Raw genomic sequence first — 17,714 nt, 5'->3', positions numbered from 1 at the left:
AGCACTACCTCTTTTAGGCTCTTGAGGGCTTGGCCTGTCATTTGATGCAAAAAAAAAAAAAAAAACGACAACTGAAAATATTCGTGCCAGTACTCCTTTAACACTTACAACGCTACAGCTGCAGTTATAGGGACCGAGAATCATTCTTTAGCAGAAAATAACATAATTTCCCCCTTACCGTGTTTGTGAGCAGTTTTAGCTTCCTCTTGAAGATTTCACTTTCTCTTTCCTGTATGTCCCGAAATACGCGTACTATTCATCGTGTGAGTGGTCAGTATACAGAAGACATACACAGTAGTGAAATACGATGAGAGAAAAATATTTAATGTACGATGCTCAACAGGTTCATACTACGGGATGGTAAAGCGGTTCTCTGAAGATAAATATATATGTATATAGTTTTCCTGATTCTTCTGACACTATACGCGATTCTCAGCCCACAATATTAACAACTCGGGCAGCCATTAAACAACAAAGACTTCGGAATCCTTAGTTTGATTATAGATTTCACTCGTGTGTCTGGAGTGCAGTGAGGAGGCGTTGGACATCCATGGCTCCGGTGATCGAGTGCTGGATTTACTCGATGTGTGCGTGAGCTAGAATTAATTTCCGGTGTTCCGAGTCGATTCATGGGATTCGCCTTGGGATGTTTGCACTGTTGGGATGTATGCACCATGAAGGTCACCTCAAACGAGCTCAGGCTATTGAAGAAGATAATCTCGCTCGGCGACACGAAAGCGCAGTGACTGATTTGGATGGCTTGACGTGCGCCGAGTAGAGTTAGCTATTCGGGCGCGGCAGCATTGCTGCTCAATACCTATATTCAGTCTGTGCTGGTTGTCTAAAGGACAGCCCTTCTGCCCGCTGTGGCTATGTCATGCGCGTGCAGACACAGAATGAGTCTATGTACCTCCTGGAAGGTGTGCGCAGGCGAGTTACTTCCACCCTACCAGCGCGCGTGTGCTCCTAAGCACCGCTGAAAGGCGCCGTGCTGCAGAGGAATCGGACATTCGATTGCCGGACTCTCATATTCCACTCGGCAGTCTGTGAATGCCGAAGCAGGAACAATGGGTAGGCCAGCTGGAATGGCTGCGTAACTGGCACGCAGACGGCGCACGCGGGGAAAGGTCGCTCATGAGTCGCTTCTGTCGAACTGCGTCTTCACGAAGTACGTGGTCAGGGTGCCTTTCCCCTTGACGTAAGTGGATCCTCTGCACTCACACTCGTAACCGCACTCCTGGAGTTTCTTGGCCGTGTCTTCGGTGACCTGCGAGGAGGGGAAAGAAAAAAAAAATGACTTGCGATCGCGAAAATTACCAGTACTATAGAAAAGCGAAGTTCCGCAATGACGTTCAGAGTTGACTATATTTCCGGGACTTCTCTAGCGCGCTAATGCCAAGGCGTCGCTAAACGCCACACAGGTATGAACACGTCTTTTAAATCCGCGGTCAGCAGGGGCCCACGCGCTGTTCGTCAACATCAGCGGAGCGTCTTGATTCAGCCTTTGTAGTTCAGAATTCTGCACTCTGTATACGCAGCGATGAGTCGCTATCAATTACTTCGACTCAAACAAATAGGTGCCATGATGAGAACCATGAAAAATCATTCATGCCATTGCGGAGCAGCATAAAATGGCAGATTCAGCAGCCAAGTTTTACATGTCGGTATGGTTAAGCACCGTTCCTGCTAAGTTAGCTTGCATCCACGATTGCTGCGTGACCCAAGTGTGCCTAGCTGTGAGCTACTTCTGCTGACACGTCGCTAATTTGTGACCTCTTAGCTCCCAATATAAGCCTGCTACGCTGATATGTATGCGTACCGCCACTAAGAGGGAGTGTACTAAACACGCAATGCTGAAAAAACTAGCTACGTGTCGTTACTTGTTGTTGTTGAGCCAGTGCCCAACAACAACACATACCATTTCGTCCAAGCATGCAGCCGTTATCGAAGCTGCATTCAGTCAACAAGTGAAGGTGAAGATACTTTCTTCAAGTCTTAGAACACAGCTGTAAAAGAAACATCGCGAAAAATTTGAAAAGGAAGCCTTCGTTCCTGCCTGAAATACTATTGCTAATTAACCCAATCACCTCACGCACTTGGTAAGTTATGTCAGTGTGACCAGCTTGATGAGGCACAAATAATTTCGGTCAGATCGGATCGGTGATTTGTGGCTAGCAGCCACGTGGCTGCACTTTTCTAAGGCTCTCTTGTCGCGTCCGTCCTGACGTAAGTTGGGAAAAACTGCCGGGTGGGCTAGTTCGATATGGATTCATTGAAACATGGTAGCTAGACGGAATGCAACACGCGGAATAGAAAGCACACGAGACGAGTAGCGGTATAGCGTTTTCTCTTCGAACACTGCTTTCCGTCGCATTATACTAACAATGACTGGCCCGAAACCTCAGCCTAACAGTATGAATTCATTCAATCCACCCATCCTTATCTCCTCTGCTCTTTCCCCTTCCTTAGTGCTGAGTAGCCAGCAGGACAGCTGCTCTTTCTAGTTTACCTATTTTCTCTCGTTGTCGGTCTCTGGAGAGAGAGAGAGAGAGAGAGAGAGAGAGAGAGAGAGAGAGAGAGAGAGAGAGAGAGAGAGAGAGCAAGAGGAAAGCTCAACACAATATTAAGGACACCAAACTAAACGGGAAACTCTTTTTCTCCCTCCTTTTTGCTTTCCTTTTTTTTTTTGAGCTTAACTTACGCAATGAATCCCCACAAACAGTTAATCAGTGAACTTCTTTTGAGCTCATGTAAACGCTGTCGAATCGACCGAGCTATCCTCATCCGAACTTCTCACTTGATGCGTTCGCGGTGGACTTCATGTGGCCGAATATATTGCACATGTTACACGAGTTTCGTTTCAGCGCTAGAGGGACAGAGGAAGAAAGGAAATACAAGGACGTAAGCAGTAGCGGAGCAGCAACTATCGACCGAGAAGGCTTGTTGCGCGAACGCTGTATATGTGTCCAACTTCTGCGAAAGAGGTAAGGAGAGACAAATATATGGAAATTATAGCACTGTCCCAGTGTAGAGTAGCAAGCCGCGTGTTTCTCGTCCGGCTGATCTGCTTTCCTTCGGCACCTCATTTCACTCTTTTTATCCTCTTAGTGTTTGCCAAACGACTGTTTTATTGTTGCTATGTGCGGTTTACTTATAGCATATGTTCACAATACTCAAGAGGTGGATAAGTTGTGCACGTACAGTGCGCGAAGGAATATGAAGATGGCCCGTCCATTTGTTGTCTGAAAACGACATTTTTTTAACCAACTAACATAGGCTATATGCATATTTTTCGTTTGTGATAGCGTTGTCGTGTAGTATAGTGGCTGCATGCAAACAGAATATATAGCCATCATTTATTTGAGAAGCTGAAAAAAAAAACGATTTATTATTCTTTAGAAGAATGACATTATCGATTATTGGTGACGGCACCCCGCAGGTGGACGTCACACCGCCCGTTTTCTTGTACGTGCAACATTTACATTCGGAATAATCCCCTTGTACGCAACATAAGAGCTAACACGCGAAACTAGCTTCAGTAAGTTCTTTTTTTTTTTTTCAGTCGCCACGGTGGTCTGGTGGTTATGGTACTCGACTGCTGACCCGAAGGTCGCGGGATAAAATCCCGGCCGCGGCGGCCGCATTTTCGATGGAGGCGAAAATGCTTGAGACCTATGTACTTAGATTTAGGTGAGCGTTGAAGAACCCAAGGTGGTCAATATTTCCTGAGCCCTCGACTACAGCGACCCTCATAATCATATTGTGTTTTTCGGACCTTAAATCCCAACAATTATTATTATTAGTAAGTTCTTTTTTTTTTAATTCGTAAAATGTTTTTGGGGTCCAATACGCCAGCCGTCGCTTTATTTCTTTATTTTCTTAATGGTTTTACAAGACGTTTCAAGTTAGCTACTTTGGCATGTTTTGTTCTGGAAAAAGTTGAAGGAGGTGGAGATATCACGTACTTGGATCCGGCCGATGACGCCGCAACTGTCCATACGACTGGCCACGTTCACAGTGTTGCCCCAGATATCGTATTGGGGCTTCTGTGCACCCACGACACCGGCTATCACTGGTCCATGGTTGATACCTGAAAGGTTGTGCACAGAATAGTCTCTGTTATTTCCAATGTGCCACAGACTCGCGCAGCTCGTTCAGGCAGCCCTGGTGAGAATCAGATAAGAGGGGAAAAAAGAGCAGTTAAAAAAAAAAACAAAAAAAAAAAAACATGGCTGATCCCTCTGTCATAGGAATCGGTATAACACGAAAGTAAAACGTGTCTTCACAGACGTATTTGAGCGTTTGTTGTGCATTGTTTCGCCCCGAGGCCGAAGGAATGACTGCTGTAGCAGAAACAAGTTGGTAAGTTGCACGCGAGAGCACTGTCAAGTCAGCTCGAAACTTGCAACACTGCGCTGCTAAAGCAGAAAGTACGCACGGAACGAAACGATACACAAGATGAGCGCGAACTTCACAACTGTCACAGCTCGGCAGTTAAAGCGCGGCTGCCAAATACAAAGGGGAGGCCGCACGAAACGAACGGCCAAGTATACTACAGGATGACGCGAACTGTCACCGTTGTAACTGATTATGTTGGTGAGCAGCGCGCTCCTTCGCAAAAGGCGGACCGCTGCAGGTGTGGAGCGAAGTGACCTTCGTGCACTATCCTGGAAACTTCAACGCAAACTTGCGGTCAGAGCGCAAGACGTACAGAAGATCAGCGCGCGCGCAGGAGCCGACCACGCCCTGTCAGGAGGCACACGCTCTCATCTCAACGCGTGGAGAGGACGACCCTTTAGAGCGCGACTCTTCGAGCCCTTTGCGCCATCTCGCTAGTGATAACGAAAACACGCTGATTAACCCCGATCTCCGAGTACCGCCACCGGCAAATGATGTATATAAATAGCACGCCGTTAGTATACCGAAGAACGTGCCGTCTGTGGCGGAGTCGTTTCGCGCTGCGCGCTGGGAATCGAGGGGTCGTAAGTTCGACTCCCGGTGACGGAACTTTTTCTTGTAGTTGTTTCTTTGCCATATGTTAGTCTTTATATTTGACAACATCATATCCGTGACGGAAATGCGTCAGTGGAGCCGTGGTGGACCCCGGCATAAAACACTTTCGTGTTAAAAAAAAAAAAAGATGTTATGCGTTGCGAACAGATGCGTTATTCGGGTTCATGCACGGTTCGAGACTCTGATAATCAAACATCTAAATACGCAAAAAGAATGCACGTTTTATTTTGTGTCCCAAGACGAGCACAAATGAAAAAAAAAAAAGAAAGCGAGGTTTAAACTTCGGAAAAGGCACAGGGAGTGAGACACCTCAGTGGAAAGCTCCAGATTGGTTTATATCAACTCGTGTTTTTATATTGTGCGCCCGAGGCACGGTACACGAGCATTTTTGCATTCCGCTTCTCTTGAAATGTTGCCGCCGCGGCTGAGATCGAACCCCAAACCTCTGTAGCGCGACGCCATAGACACTGATCCACCGTAGAGGGTGATAAAAGTAGAAACAAATATAGCTGTGGGAAATCGCGCAGCAGCACAGGTGCACTAAATGGCAATTGTTTGGATGAGTTAGAGCGCCGCCATCCATTAACGTTAGCGAGGAGTTTCAGACAGGTGGATTCATTTCACATCCACCAGCTTTGATGCGAACAATATGGTGTTGTCGGCCGGTGCTGCCACAGAGAAAGCGATGCTGCAGTATATAGGACGAGAACTGTTCACTCCTGCGGCTAAAGAATTAATCACAGGATCTTCTCGCGCTTCTTGCGAGAAGTCGTTAAAAAATGTTCTGGGTGGAAAGAGTTCTATCTAGTGCGTCGGGTGACTGCTCCAACTTGACGATACACTAAAAAATTGCGGGGGCAACAGGGTACAATTAATAATAAGTAACAAAGTATGCGTCATGTTCAACATCTGATCTAGCATTAGAAGGAAAGACACAGCTGCGGTCGATATCACGTACCGATTCTGAGCTTGAAGCGTTGGAATGATTCTCTGTTTATTTGCTCGAGAAGCGCCGTGAGGGCGATGGCGAACTCCACCAGGCTGACAACGTTGTGATCATCACGTGGCTTGTCCTACGCGAACAAATGGCGTGTAAAATGAGACAAGAATCAATATACCGAAGGATGCATGGTGGCACACAAACAACCCGTTCGCGATGTTAATTTAGCTTCACCGTCATCGGCCTATATTATTTCCACTGTAGCGATTTTCAGTTGGCGCCTCTGTTGCGTCAACCGACTTTATTCTATACTCGCAAATGTTATTGCCTCGTCACCGGTGGTCCAACAAAGATGTGTCGCTAGAGCCAGCGTTTCAGCAAGGCGACCTATCTTTGTCCTGACGAGGCGTGCCCTTGTCGAAGCGTTTGACTCCATCGAAATTCGACTATACTGTTGGGCAATTTAAGCTTCCAGCTTCTTTAAATTTCTGTTTTATTTGCATTATCTCATCGCACCACTTTATCCCGTGGGAATACGTTTTTCTCCCCTTGGGGGACACCAATTCTAACAGAATGCTGAACATGTAACAAGTTTTAATTTGCATGAGTACAAACTCATTTTTAGATAAAATTGACTTTGCCATTTACGAAGCGACGTAAAAATCTAGCAAGACACCCCTTCACTCCATTTTGCTTCTGATCCTCTTCAATGTATTAAATTGCTGCTTCAACTGGTCTCTTAATGCAGGTTATACAGCGATTCGAGAGACACAGTCAACTGCAACCAAAGTGGTGCTAGAACGGGTGTAACTTGAATGTGCATAGCGGTATTGCAAAAGTGATTAATTTAATTAATTAATATCTGGGGTTTAACGTCCCAAAACCACGATATGATTATGAGAGACGCCGTAGTGGAGGGCTCCGGAAATTTCGACCACCTGGGGTTCTTTAACGTGCACCTAAATCTAAGTAATTGCAAGACTGAGCTGAGATCGAAGTATCAGAGGGCGACGGGACTGGCAGTATACCTGCGGGACTCTTTTTTCTTTTCAAGAATATATGCATAATAGCGGCCAGTTAGCGAGATGAAATGGTCCGTTTGACGGCTTATACACTATAGTACAGCGCTTCTGAGAAAGCTTAGGTAGAATTGCGAAGCTGTCTTAGGAAGGGGTGAAACATAGGCGATGGAAATGCTGGAAGGATAGCGCTCATCGGGTCTCCTTTGTGTGCTCTTTCTTAGCGAATGTAATTTTCTTGATTTCTTCACACTTGACCTTAGTTGCGCTAAAACAATGCTAGGCAACCACAACCGCTATTTTCTCTCACCGCCACTGTGATTAGCGTCCCAGTGAGCAAATACTACTATTAATAATAATAATCTTGATAATGAACAGCAACCAATCACTGACGAGTGTGTGTAAGCTTCGCGTACTCGATGTGTCTGGACTTTTGTTTGCAAGTATTTGTCTCCGCCTTCTCAGCGATTCGCCTTTCTTTCGGCAATGCGTGGGTCTAGGCAATAGCCGGTATCTCGAGCAAGCTCATATATTATGGGATTAGATATGTATTTGTTGCCAGAATCCAATAAAGCTTCCGTGTCCTTGCGAGCATCTACATTTCCCGCGTGTTTCGTACGTGGGGAAGGGTGTTTGAAAGGTGACCGTGCTTTTGTATGTTACTGTCGTAGATAGAATATTTTCAAGGGAGTGGTACGGTGGCAACAGTTATAGTGCGCATATGTCGCGTTTTTCTGCAGACAAGAAAAAAAAAAGAAATACCTAGAAGAAAATTTCTGCGGCTGTGTCCTCACCATTCTCCTTGATGTTATTGGCTCCTGCATCGTCGCTGCCGCGTATACCCACGGTTGCAGCACCCCATGGATCCGCCTTTATCAAGAATCTAATAAAACTCTTTGGTGGGTGGTTGGTTCGGAGGCGCTGAGACCTTTTGAAAGCCATAAAACAGCCCTTCTCGTCGCAGCGTTTAAGGCAAGTCATGATATACACAACATTATACGATGCATGTTGCAATACATCAACGGAGTATATGTATACGCACACGTCTACATGTATGAAATGTCTATAAATCTTATGCCAGATTTTGTGAAACGGCCTTCGTGATAGCTTAAGTCAGAGTAATAACGTTGCAAACTTAACGGTGCGAACAGCAATGGTTTGGGTTTTATATATGCATCTTTTTTAGGTGAAGTTGACTTTTATTCACGTGTAACGGTGTACACCTGAACAAAAGTCAACTTCAACATTTTTTTCGTTTTGGACAGTGGATAGGGCGCTTGGCTTAAATATTACGCATGGTTTTTGTCCAGACGTACCCCGTTTTCTTCCCGACCGGGTTGAAGGCCAGCAGCAGCCATGTAAGTGCTGCCGATAGTCTTGATTTTCTCAATAACGCTGAACTTCGGCTTCAACAGGAGCTGAAACACAAACGAGTTTAAGAGGGTTACACAAACCCTGGCGCCTGTTATTATTGTAAAAATAAACAATTCAATTTACTCAGAAAATTTCAGACCTTGTCGAAGTCGCAGATGATTTCATTGAGAAGTCGCAAGCACTCCAGCCCTTGTTTGTTGACGTCAGTCTCGTCGTAGAACTCGATGTAGTTTGGTATGGAAGCGAACATTACCGCCACGTTGCTGTAGCGTTCATGGTAGAGCTCCTGCCGTGAAAAGGCAGAAAGATACAACCGACAACAAGCGTTACATCAGCGGCGCTTAGCGTGCACAAAATTATGCTTCAGTCATGCGGGTTCGTTTTATGCTTCAGTTGAAAAATGCCCGTGAACGACTTCCCCCCAATCACAATTTCTGCGCTTGCATGGAAGAACGTTACCTTGCCAGATGTGCTAGTGTAAATTTTATTAATCAGGCAGCAGCAAATTCAAGCGCTAGCTGTGGCTATGTCTAGTGTACCATTGTGGAAGGGGCGAGGGGGGGGGGTACAGCACGAGCAGGGCTGGGCAAAGATACTTTGAAATTGTATCGCGATACGATACGAGATACTCATGCAAGAAGTATTGGAGATACAGATACAAGATACTGCCGCAATAATTGTATCCGATACGATACTTGGCAATTGTATCTTAAGATACTTCGATACATTCTCTAATTTGTTATTATAGATCCATATAATGTAGCAGCGAACGCCTATGCATGAAAATGTCTTCTTGAAAATTTCCTAACTGCGACCTATTTTGTTTCACTTTAATGAAATGTCTGTTCGTATCTAAGTTTTGCCCTTCTTGCTCAAAGTGCATTAGTTTCTTTAAAAAACAACTTATTGGGGTTTGTTTTAGCTTCTTCACAGGACAACTCTTTGTACAGTTCGCTGACAAGGTTCTCGCTTGTCATTTTTGCAATTAATGGGAGTCGCTGCTCAGCTTGCCGACCAGCTAGCGAGTTGCCATATAATCACAATAACTTTTATGAGAGGCCTTCGCACGACGGCGCAAATACCGGTGTGGACTTTTACCTTGTCCGTAAAATACAGCATGCACAATACCGTATATCCGGACAGGTGTACAGCAGCAACAACGCTGGTGGCGACTTTTTTTTTTTTTTGGGGGGGGGGGGGGTGCGGGACGCATGGTGTATACTAGGGGGTTTGAGACTTTTCGCTAGCGGCCCCCGCCCGCACACATGACCATCTTCGTCCCATTTGTTTTATTTCTAGATAGGTATGTTCGTGAGCTACACAGACATGACAGGTCTCAAGCTTTCCTTTCGTGAGGAACATGTGGTCACGATGTCCTGAAACATAACCGTGGAACAAAAACTATATTCAGAATCCGCGTCCAGAATGCACTCGTTGTGCACATCGGTATCGACGTTTCTCGAATCTTGACTCCAAATCCCCTTCAAAAATGACCTATATATGAGACATGGGAAAGGCTTCCTTTCGAATGGCAACGTCACTTGTTCAAACTCTCTCCCACCATCTTCACTGTCCCGGCGCTTCGAATTAAATTTCGCGACTGTGGCCCGCTCTTATAAGCTGAGTTTGAGACCCTGGTGTATACGTAGATGGTGTAAACAGCAATGAATTTTCATATTACTTATCTGCTGGCCGTAAAGGATTCTTTGTGATATACTTACTAACGTGTAATCTTTTAGCAATATTTCTTCAACGAGAAAACATGTGCAACACAGAGACGTCTCAGACGTATTGTATAGTTGCACAAAGCGTGGGAGGACACCGCCGTTATTCGCGCTGTCGCCGCTTATGGCTCCCATTAGGTGGCGATTACCAATACGAAAAATATTTAAGAAGGCCTAAAACAGGAAAACTAATATAAGTAAAACTTATAGAGGTGTTTCTGTATCAAACATTCCACCTGAATGAGTGCAGAAACACAATACAAACGGCGCCCTTAATAGCTATGAGCATGAAGTATCGTCACCTTACCTATTACACAATAGAAAATTCGGTGCCTATGCGAATTGCCTGAAACGGCTCGTTGGGACGCTCATGAGTAAAACGGAGCTTAAGTAAACAACGTTTCTCGAATCCTCTTCCTAACATCTTTAAGATGGCTCCTAATGATTTCTCTTATTAATGCAAACTCAGTTTCGCTGTATTTCTAAGCGATAAGCAGAAGCTTTGTACTGTAACTCAGGTACGCCCACATAATTATATATTTGTTTTCCAAAATCGCCTTGGCAAGGTGTAAATGGGTAAACAGCAGTAGAATATAAAGCAGACAGTTAGAAGAATAAAAGCAGAGACCAGAAAAACAGAACAGAGACCTAGGAAATCTATGGGATGCAAAAAGCATTTATGCTAATAATCAAGCTATGATTTCATAATTCTTTGAATAAATGTAGCCGGAAGTGAAAATACGGTTACGCCAAGATATTTTCTGTTAGGTGTAAACGCTTGCTCTATTAGATCTAGCATCAGTACCAGTGGTGCTATAGTTGTTTTGCGTATCTTATTTGCATATAAGTTAATTCATTGCATGCAAAGTCCAGCTTTACATCCACGAGAACCTTCAAATCGCTGATATGTAAAATCCACCAGACACAAAGCAACCCCATTCTTGCACGGAGCAAGACGCAAGAGAATCTTCAATACGACGCTGTAGCACATCAGAACTGCCCGATAGACGCTGCACGCCAGTCGAGTACGCGGCGTAGGCAGTGGCTAAGAGCAAGTGTCGCGGCACTGGCGCAACTAAAAAGCAAAAAAAAAATCGAGAAAGAGAAAGGTACGTGGGGCCGGGCGTAGACGTCCGCGTGCTTGTCTTCCTCATCTTCTGCCCCTCACTGGAGGACTCTGGCGGAAACATAAAATTGCGTCACAGCCCTTAGACTTGTTCAGGGGCTTAGTGGCACCAGGTATCAGCTTGAGAAGCGGAACTTGGCCAGTGATTATTGTTTCGCTACGGTTTGTGTTGCGATAGAAGATCTTGTATCTTAAGATACACGATGCATTATCGAATGTAGTGGAAATACAGGATACAGATACTCATTTTCGAGGACGTATCGCGATACAGATACAAGATACTCATACAGTATCTAAGATAGTATCTAAGATACATGTATCTTCGATACTGCCCAGCACTGAGCACGAGGGATACAAGAGCACTTGCAGTCGACTCCTGTTTACACAGTGAAATTCCAATGGCCTACAAGTGCGCCTTTTAGAAGATGGAGAACGACGAGAAGGTTAGTCGAGATGTTTCCGATATAATATATATATATATATATATAACTTTCGCTTTATCAATGCTCCGCGTTCGCGTGCTTTACGACTTATACAATGTCTCTCTTTAAAACATGCTCAGTGGATGTGTGAGCGCGGCTAATGGAGCGCCCATAAACAAACAGTCTAAGAGGGCGACGCCTCACGCGTTAATGCTGTGGGATTACAGTGATGCAGCTTTGTGTAAGCCTGCTCCGATATTCATGCGCGGAGCAGTAGAAGAACGGGCACACTATCAGCTACGAGAGGGAAATTGGGAAGGTTCGCACTTGTGAGACCCTGCTGCTGTTTAGGAAGTGCGCTGCGACGTGGGCCGGCAGGATGTTTTCCAAGAGGATCTTGTTGATGCTTCCCATGGTCTCCATCTCATCGTGCTCGACGCGTAGTTTGGCTCGGGACAGGAAGTCTACGCGTGCCATGTACTCCACCTGCGTGGGACCGCACGCTGCTCTTGCTACCCGCACAACGAAACGTAGTTCACCAAAGCAGCTAAATAGACGCCGCCAAACGAACGCAGCGCGTCTGACACTTTACTATCGTACGCGTTAAAGTAAGGAGCAGAATAACAAAGTTAGTAGAGGGAGGAGGCAAGCTGGCGTCACTGAAATTTTGCTAAAATATGCATACGAGTATCGTCATCTGACGAATTTATGCCCATGCTTGTCCTTTCGGGGTTTAATGTGCACCGTGGCTTACCAGTGGCTTATATTAGAGCCACCGTTGTTAAAAGTTCGGAATGGGGTTTGCTGTGTCCTTCCTTTCGTTAATTAAGCTGTAGATAACTGCAGCCGTCGTAGTTAGGCCACCTCCTCAGCTTTTTCGTCATTATAGGGCAAACAACCAAATAAGAAAAATAAAGCGTTACGCACTACCAGCCTCCAAGGGGAAAATAATCGCAGTCTATCTTTTCTTGACTCAACACCTTTTATGGCTTTATAGGTAAATAATAACAATCCAATGCACAGTAGAAAACACTCAGTAGTGGTCACGTACCTGCCTATCCAAAATGTGAAGAACAACCACGTAGAACACGAGAAAGAGAGCTGCGTAAGCGCTGTACGGTACGTTTGACAACCTGCAAAAATACAATAAAAAAGCTAGTCACCACTACTGAAATAATTAGTCTGAGAAGGTGTCGCAGACTACATTGTTGTATCAACATACTTTCTATCATATAGTATTATTTGTGCTTCGCGCTTGGACGTGTTCACTTAATGCACCTGGAAATGTGTAAGCGACGTTAATACTCAGTTCATGTATTTCCGTACAGGAAAAAAATACTGCATGGGAATTGTTTAAGTCGAGTAGGAATGCGGCTCCGTGCGTATTCTGTGTCTTTTACAGAGCATACAAGAAAATCTGGAAGACCAGTGGGAGGCGTTGCCGACGTCACTAAACCCTGAGGACCAGCTCCGGCTGGTGGACAGGCCTCGGGCATCAGCTGCAAGCCATGGCTACCTGGAATAAGGAAATCACCCGCCTCTGGGCGAAGAGAACGCGCGCCTGGTCGGACAATAAAGTTTAATTCTCTTTCTTTCTCAAAACTGGTACTGGGCTTATAGTTTCTAGAAAAAACATTATGCTTTGAGGAATGGATTACATCAATTCTGTAGTTAAGTGAAACGTTAATTAGTGTAATTATCTTAATAACTGTAGATGAAGTCGCTTTTTATGAGCGGCTAGTGCATGCTCAATAAACATTTAGTACAAATATTTGCAGACGTGTAGCAGTAGGGGACGGCACTTCGAACTCGAGTAGTATTAAGAAAACTCACAGGGTCCCTTACGCATTCACCTAAGACGAGTCGAAGGGGGAAAGCCATCTCCTTTTTATTGCGATAGCAATTATATGGACAGTCTCGGCTGGTTTTTGCCGTCGCCGTCACCGCCGTGATGCACCGTATAAGTACGCATATATATATATATATATATATATATATATATATATATATATATACATATAAAAGTCCCAAAGAAAAATAATTCAGAAAAATGCTTCCGAAGCGCGGAATCGAACCAGTGACCTCTCGGTCCGCAGCGCGTGGCGCTGACCACTACGCCACAACGCGCAGATCCTTCAGGTAGCTAACGGCGAGCGTTATATACACACCCTTTACCGCTGGCAGGACTCAGAGACGGCAGGCGCTTATAAGCGTTTCTTCATTACCAGCGAGATGGCGCGAGGAGCGCAACGGGCGTAGGGTGCCTTGATGCGCGTTTTGTTGTGCGTTTTGTCCAGGGTGAGGACATCTGCGGCGTCTACTGCGGCGCGGCTGCCATATTTTAGCCCACGGCTTCTTACCGGCGTCTCACCCCTCTACGGCAGCTGCGCTGAGAGGCACGAGACGCGGGGCAAAAAATGGCGTCGTGGCGGCATCAGCCCCTTCAAAGAATGGCAACACCCTAAGGGGGGCGCACACATCGAGGCACACTAAACGGGCGCATTTAAAAGTCGTCGGCCAGCTCGCTCGCTTCTAATATTTGCGCAGGGAGAACCTTGCCCTTCCGCCGTCTGCTCACGCGGTAGTCGCTGCCGGGGGGCAGATGTTAGTGCAGCGTAGCAGCGCGTCCATCACGGGCCGCTTTTCTTGCTATCGCATTCATTGCTTCGCCCTTTGCGGCGAAACTGCGACTTTTTTTTTCTCAGTTGATGTACTGATCCTGCACCGCCACCCTCCGAGAGTTTTCTGCACCTAACGTGGTTCTGCACTGCCTCCGTGATCGGCTCACCTCTGACCAAGGTACGAGGTCATGTGATGACGTCATCACGTAATGATTTTGCATAACTCGTGTTGTCTCCGACGCCGCGGGATGCCGAAGGTCAATTTTCGTGTTTGATGAGGCATCTAAGGCTTTCGTCTTAAATATATAGATTGTACAACGTTCTACGAACTGGCTTCCCTAGAAATTCCGGTGCCGAATTCACTAGCTTTGTTGTTCGTAAGTGCTCTTTGCCATTCTTGTGCTTAATGCGATAATGTTTCCATCGTGTCTTGTCTAGCATGCACGTAACGTGTTCGGTGCAAAACGTTGTGAAGAATATGATAAACTGTGTACCAGTTATCAAGCCAGTGCACGAAAGCTACGTTCATAACAGATTCCAACACGTGCGTTGGATTTTCGTTATTTGCTTCTCGCAAATTAGCGCGCACGACACACAAACGCGCGCGTGTGTGCGCGCAGACATCTGGGACTGTTTTATATATATATATATAAGTTCTGAACTAGCCCATTGCGCCAGTGCACAAAAATATTTTGCTCGAAGCGAGATCATTTCATTGTTTCGCACACGCACTATGTAGATATTGAGAAAGACGAAAAAAAAAGTTCTGCTTAGCACTTTAACAACTCGGTGTTTCACTTTGCTTAACGTTATTATATATGACGGCTGCTTCTTCCGTTACTTTACAATATGCGTTAAAAGAATGGAAAAGGAAACCGCGTTAAAGTGTAGATACAGTAAGGCATAATTCGCACGTGATGGCCGAGCCAGCACATCTCAGAACTCGCTGTCTTTGTGGCGGGTTTGATTAGAACAAGAAAAAACAAAACTTAGTGAAGCGCTCCGAGGCGCAGCTAAAAATTAAATTGCATTGTTAAAATTGACCGCCACCACGTGCGAATAGAATTAATCACAACCACGACAAGAACGGCGTAGTTAAAGAAATAATAAAGAGCCCCACGTACCCAGGTTCAGGTTCCAAAGGATCGCCGTAGAGGTCCGACCGGAAGAAAATGAATGCCAGCGAAAATGATGCCAATCCATTTATCATCGCCAGCAGCTTCAAGAGGAAATTTATCCTCAGGTAGACCGACACAGCGGTCAGCGCTAGCATTGAGCATGGTAGTTGGTACTGTTCAAGATGGAATAAAGAGAGGAAGAGAAGAAAAATAGCATAATCTCATTGAATTCATTGCCTGTTGCGTTCAGTTACTTTAAAAAAATTGGCTTTTTCTCTGTTCTCCTTTACACACTAGAAGAAACAAGAACAACTGGAGGGGCCATCCTAGACGAAAGCAAAAAAGCACGTGGCTAAAGTCGACAAAAGAAGTGACAATCCGCAAAAGCAGCAGAAGGGAAACGCACAGACAAAAAAAAGAATTGTGGCGCCGCTGTATTGAAAACTGAATAAAATGAGAAAATCGAAACTCCAAGCACCGAGTGTTTGTAATTGGGACATACGTAAGGGACCTGGCTATTATGGCTATTATGGCCATTATGGCTATTTCAAACGAAGATTTGCGGTTACATCAATACATTGTTTACGGTCAACTTTTGTAACAAAACCGCTTTTTTTTTTTCAAACAGGGGACTGGTTTCGCAGAGTCGAGAACAACTAAATGTACTAGGAAATCGTGTAAAGTAGAAATGCCAAATTGAACGGTGCATATTAGGAAAATTCTACTACGTTGCTAAACTTGAGCGACAAAAGAAAGCGACAAGTACAACGTTTTGCTTTAAACTTGTGAGGATAAGAACGCAGGTCACTCTATGCACTAGAATCCTTATAAGATTCGACTGAAACAAGGACCGGAAGTGACCGTGAAATAGATGCATTTTCAAAAATATAACAGACAATGCCTCGGCGAAAGAGTGCCGGAATAGAGGCGAAGTTAAACAGCGCCGATTTCAAGAGTAGTTTTTTACTTCAATGATGTTTCTGACGCCGCTTGAACATCTCAAATTTCACGTGAGAAATCTGTTTTCTTTCTATTGGCGTCATAACCGGTTTTAACTCGTTTATATCTGCCGCTGTTTTGGTACTTGCGGATGATCATTTGTCTGGACATGTTGCACAGTTTGAGAGCGAAGAGGGAACAGAAAAAGGAAAACAAAGAGTAAACAGTTTAAAACACGTAGTGCTCATAGGTGCATAGTATATCTGTGTGTTTTTTAATGCTCACAAACCTTGCCAGGGTTAGAGAAAGTCAGCTGGTCACCATATTTTACTTGATGCCACTCGAGCGATTGAAATTAAAAAAAAAATTGCACAGATGACTTGTGCAACATTGGAGACAACATCGATACAATTTGTCTTAAGGCCTGTGAAGAGTAAAGTTACCTGCTCATTCAGTTTGGATTTAGAAAAGAAATTACTTACGCGGACGAGCCCACAATCGTACGGAATTTCCTCAATGATTGCAGTCGTAAAGTTTCCGTTGCTGTCATTATTGGCTATGATGATGTGCTCTCCGCCTGTGCTCCCGCATGTAATCTGAAAAACAAACAAGTATTGTGCACATACATACGATGCACGCCAATCCTAGGAAGTGGCTGTTATCTCGCCAGGAATACGAAGGCAGCACATTGATTATATACAGTGTCTTCGAGCAGAGACAGGAACAACTCGCGAAAGCAAACACAAGAAATACCTCGTAGAAATTGCGAAATCTCGATGAAAATGACCCAGAATTTCCAGCTACTTTGAAGCACATTACGCCACAGTAAAAATAAAATACTGGTAAAATCAGGACCTGCAACTCGTCTAGGCAAGTCCTTATAGTTTATGCGAACTGTCGCCTGCATTATTATGCAACGCTCATTGGTGCTCTTATAGGTGCAGTATTGTTCTTTTGCGTCTGCTTGGAACGCAGCCGCAAGTAGCGTTCGTTTTCAGCTGAGGGTCCGTGGCGCTCTGAATTAGCGATGCCAGTCGTAGTGTGGCAGTCCTTATGAATACAGCTTTCGTCTTTGACCCGAGTCGACTCATACTGGAAATTACATTGCTTTGAACCTGTTGCCTACACACCGGCTAAGCAATTCACGAGTCGTCAGCTCGTTGCGTTGACGTAACCTTCACACTTCCGTCATTTTCGTCAACGTCGATTTCGCGACTGAGTTTTTACATCTGAGCTATTATGCCCGCCGTTTTTCCGGTTCGCGATGTAGAGAAGAAACTTGTCATCATCATGCCGGCGCGGCCACGTCAAGCCAAGATAAGCACAGCTGTGCCTAGTTAAGACACGTTAATCATAGTCAAGCTTAATTAAGCCTTGCTGAGCATGGTAATACCTATTTATATAACCATAATTAAGCG

The 17,714-nt window shown here is 45.0% G+C and overlaps 1 protein-coding gene across 1 annotated transcript in view; it reads right to left on the bottom strand.

The window, feature by feature from the left end:
* Nucleotides 1-303: 303 nt before the first annotated feature.
* The window catches only part of LOC119372661 (adenylate cyclase type 2), a 597,485-nt gene continuing 580,074 nt past the window's right edge, over nt 304-17,714 (bottom strand). Inside the window, exons 15-23 of the mRNA XM_037643118.2 lie at nt 16,779-16,892; nt 15,364-15,530; nt 12,670-12,751; nt 11,946-12,104; nt 8,486-8,632; nt 8,289-8,390; nt 5,972-6,086; nt 3,966-4,090; nt 304-1,267 (exon numbers count right to left, since the gene is read on the bottom strand). Of these exons, the coding sequence (XP_037499046.1) occupies nt 1,133-1,267; nt 3,966-4,090; nt 5,972-6,086; nt 8,289-8,390; nt 8,486-8,632; nt 11,946-12,104; nt 12,670-12,751; nt 15,364-15,530; nt 16,779-16,892 (1,146 nt within the window). The 3' untranslated portion in view covers nt 304-1,132. The remainder of the gene's footprint in view (nt 1,268-3,965; nt 4,091-5,971; nt 6,087-8,288; nt 8,391-8,485; nt 8,633-11,945; nt 12,105-12,669; nt 12,752-15,363; nt 15,531-16,778; nt 16,893-17,714) is intronic.

Source organism: Rhipicephalus sanguineus, chromosome 1 (assembly GCF_013339695.2).
Source record: "Rhipicephalus sanguineus isolate Rsan-2018 chromosome 1, BIME_Rsan_1.4, whole genome shotgun sequence".
Taxonomy (NCBI): Eukaryota; Metazoa; Arthropoda; class Arachnida; order Ixodida; family Ixodidae; genus Rhipicephalus; species Rhipicephalus sanguineus.
Note: the sequence above shows the minus strand (reverse complement) of the source record. Positions and strands in the feature narration are given on the sequence as shown.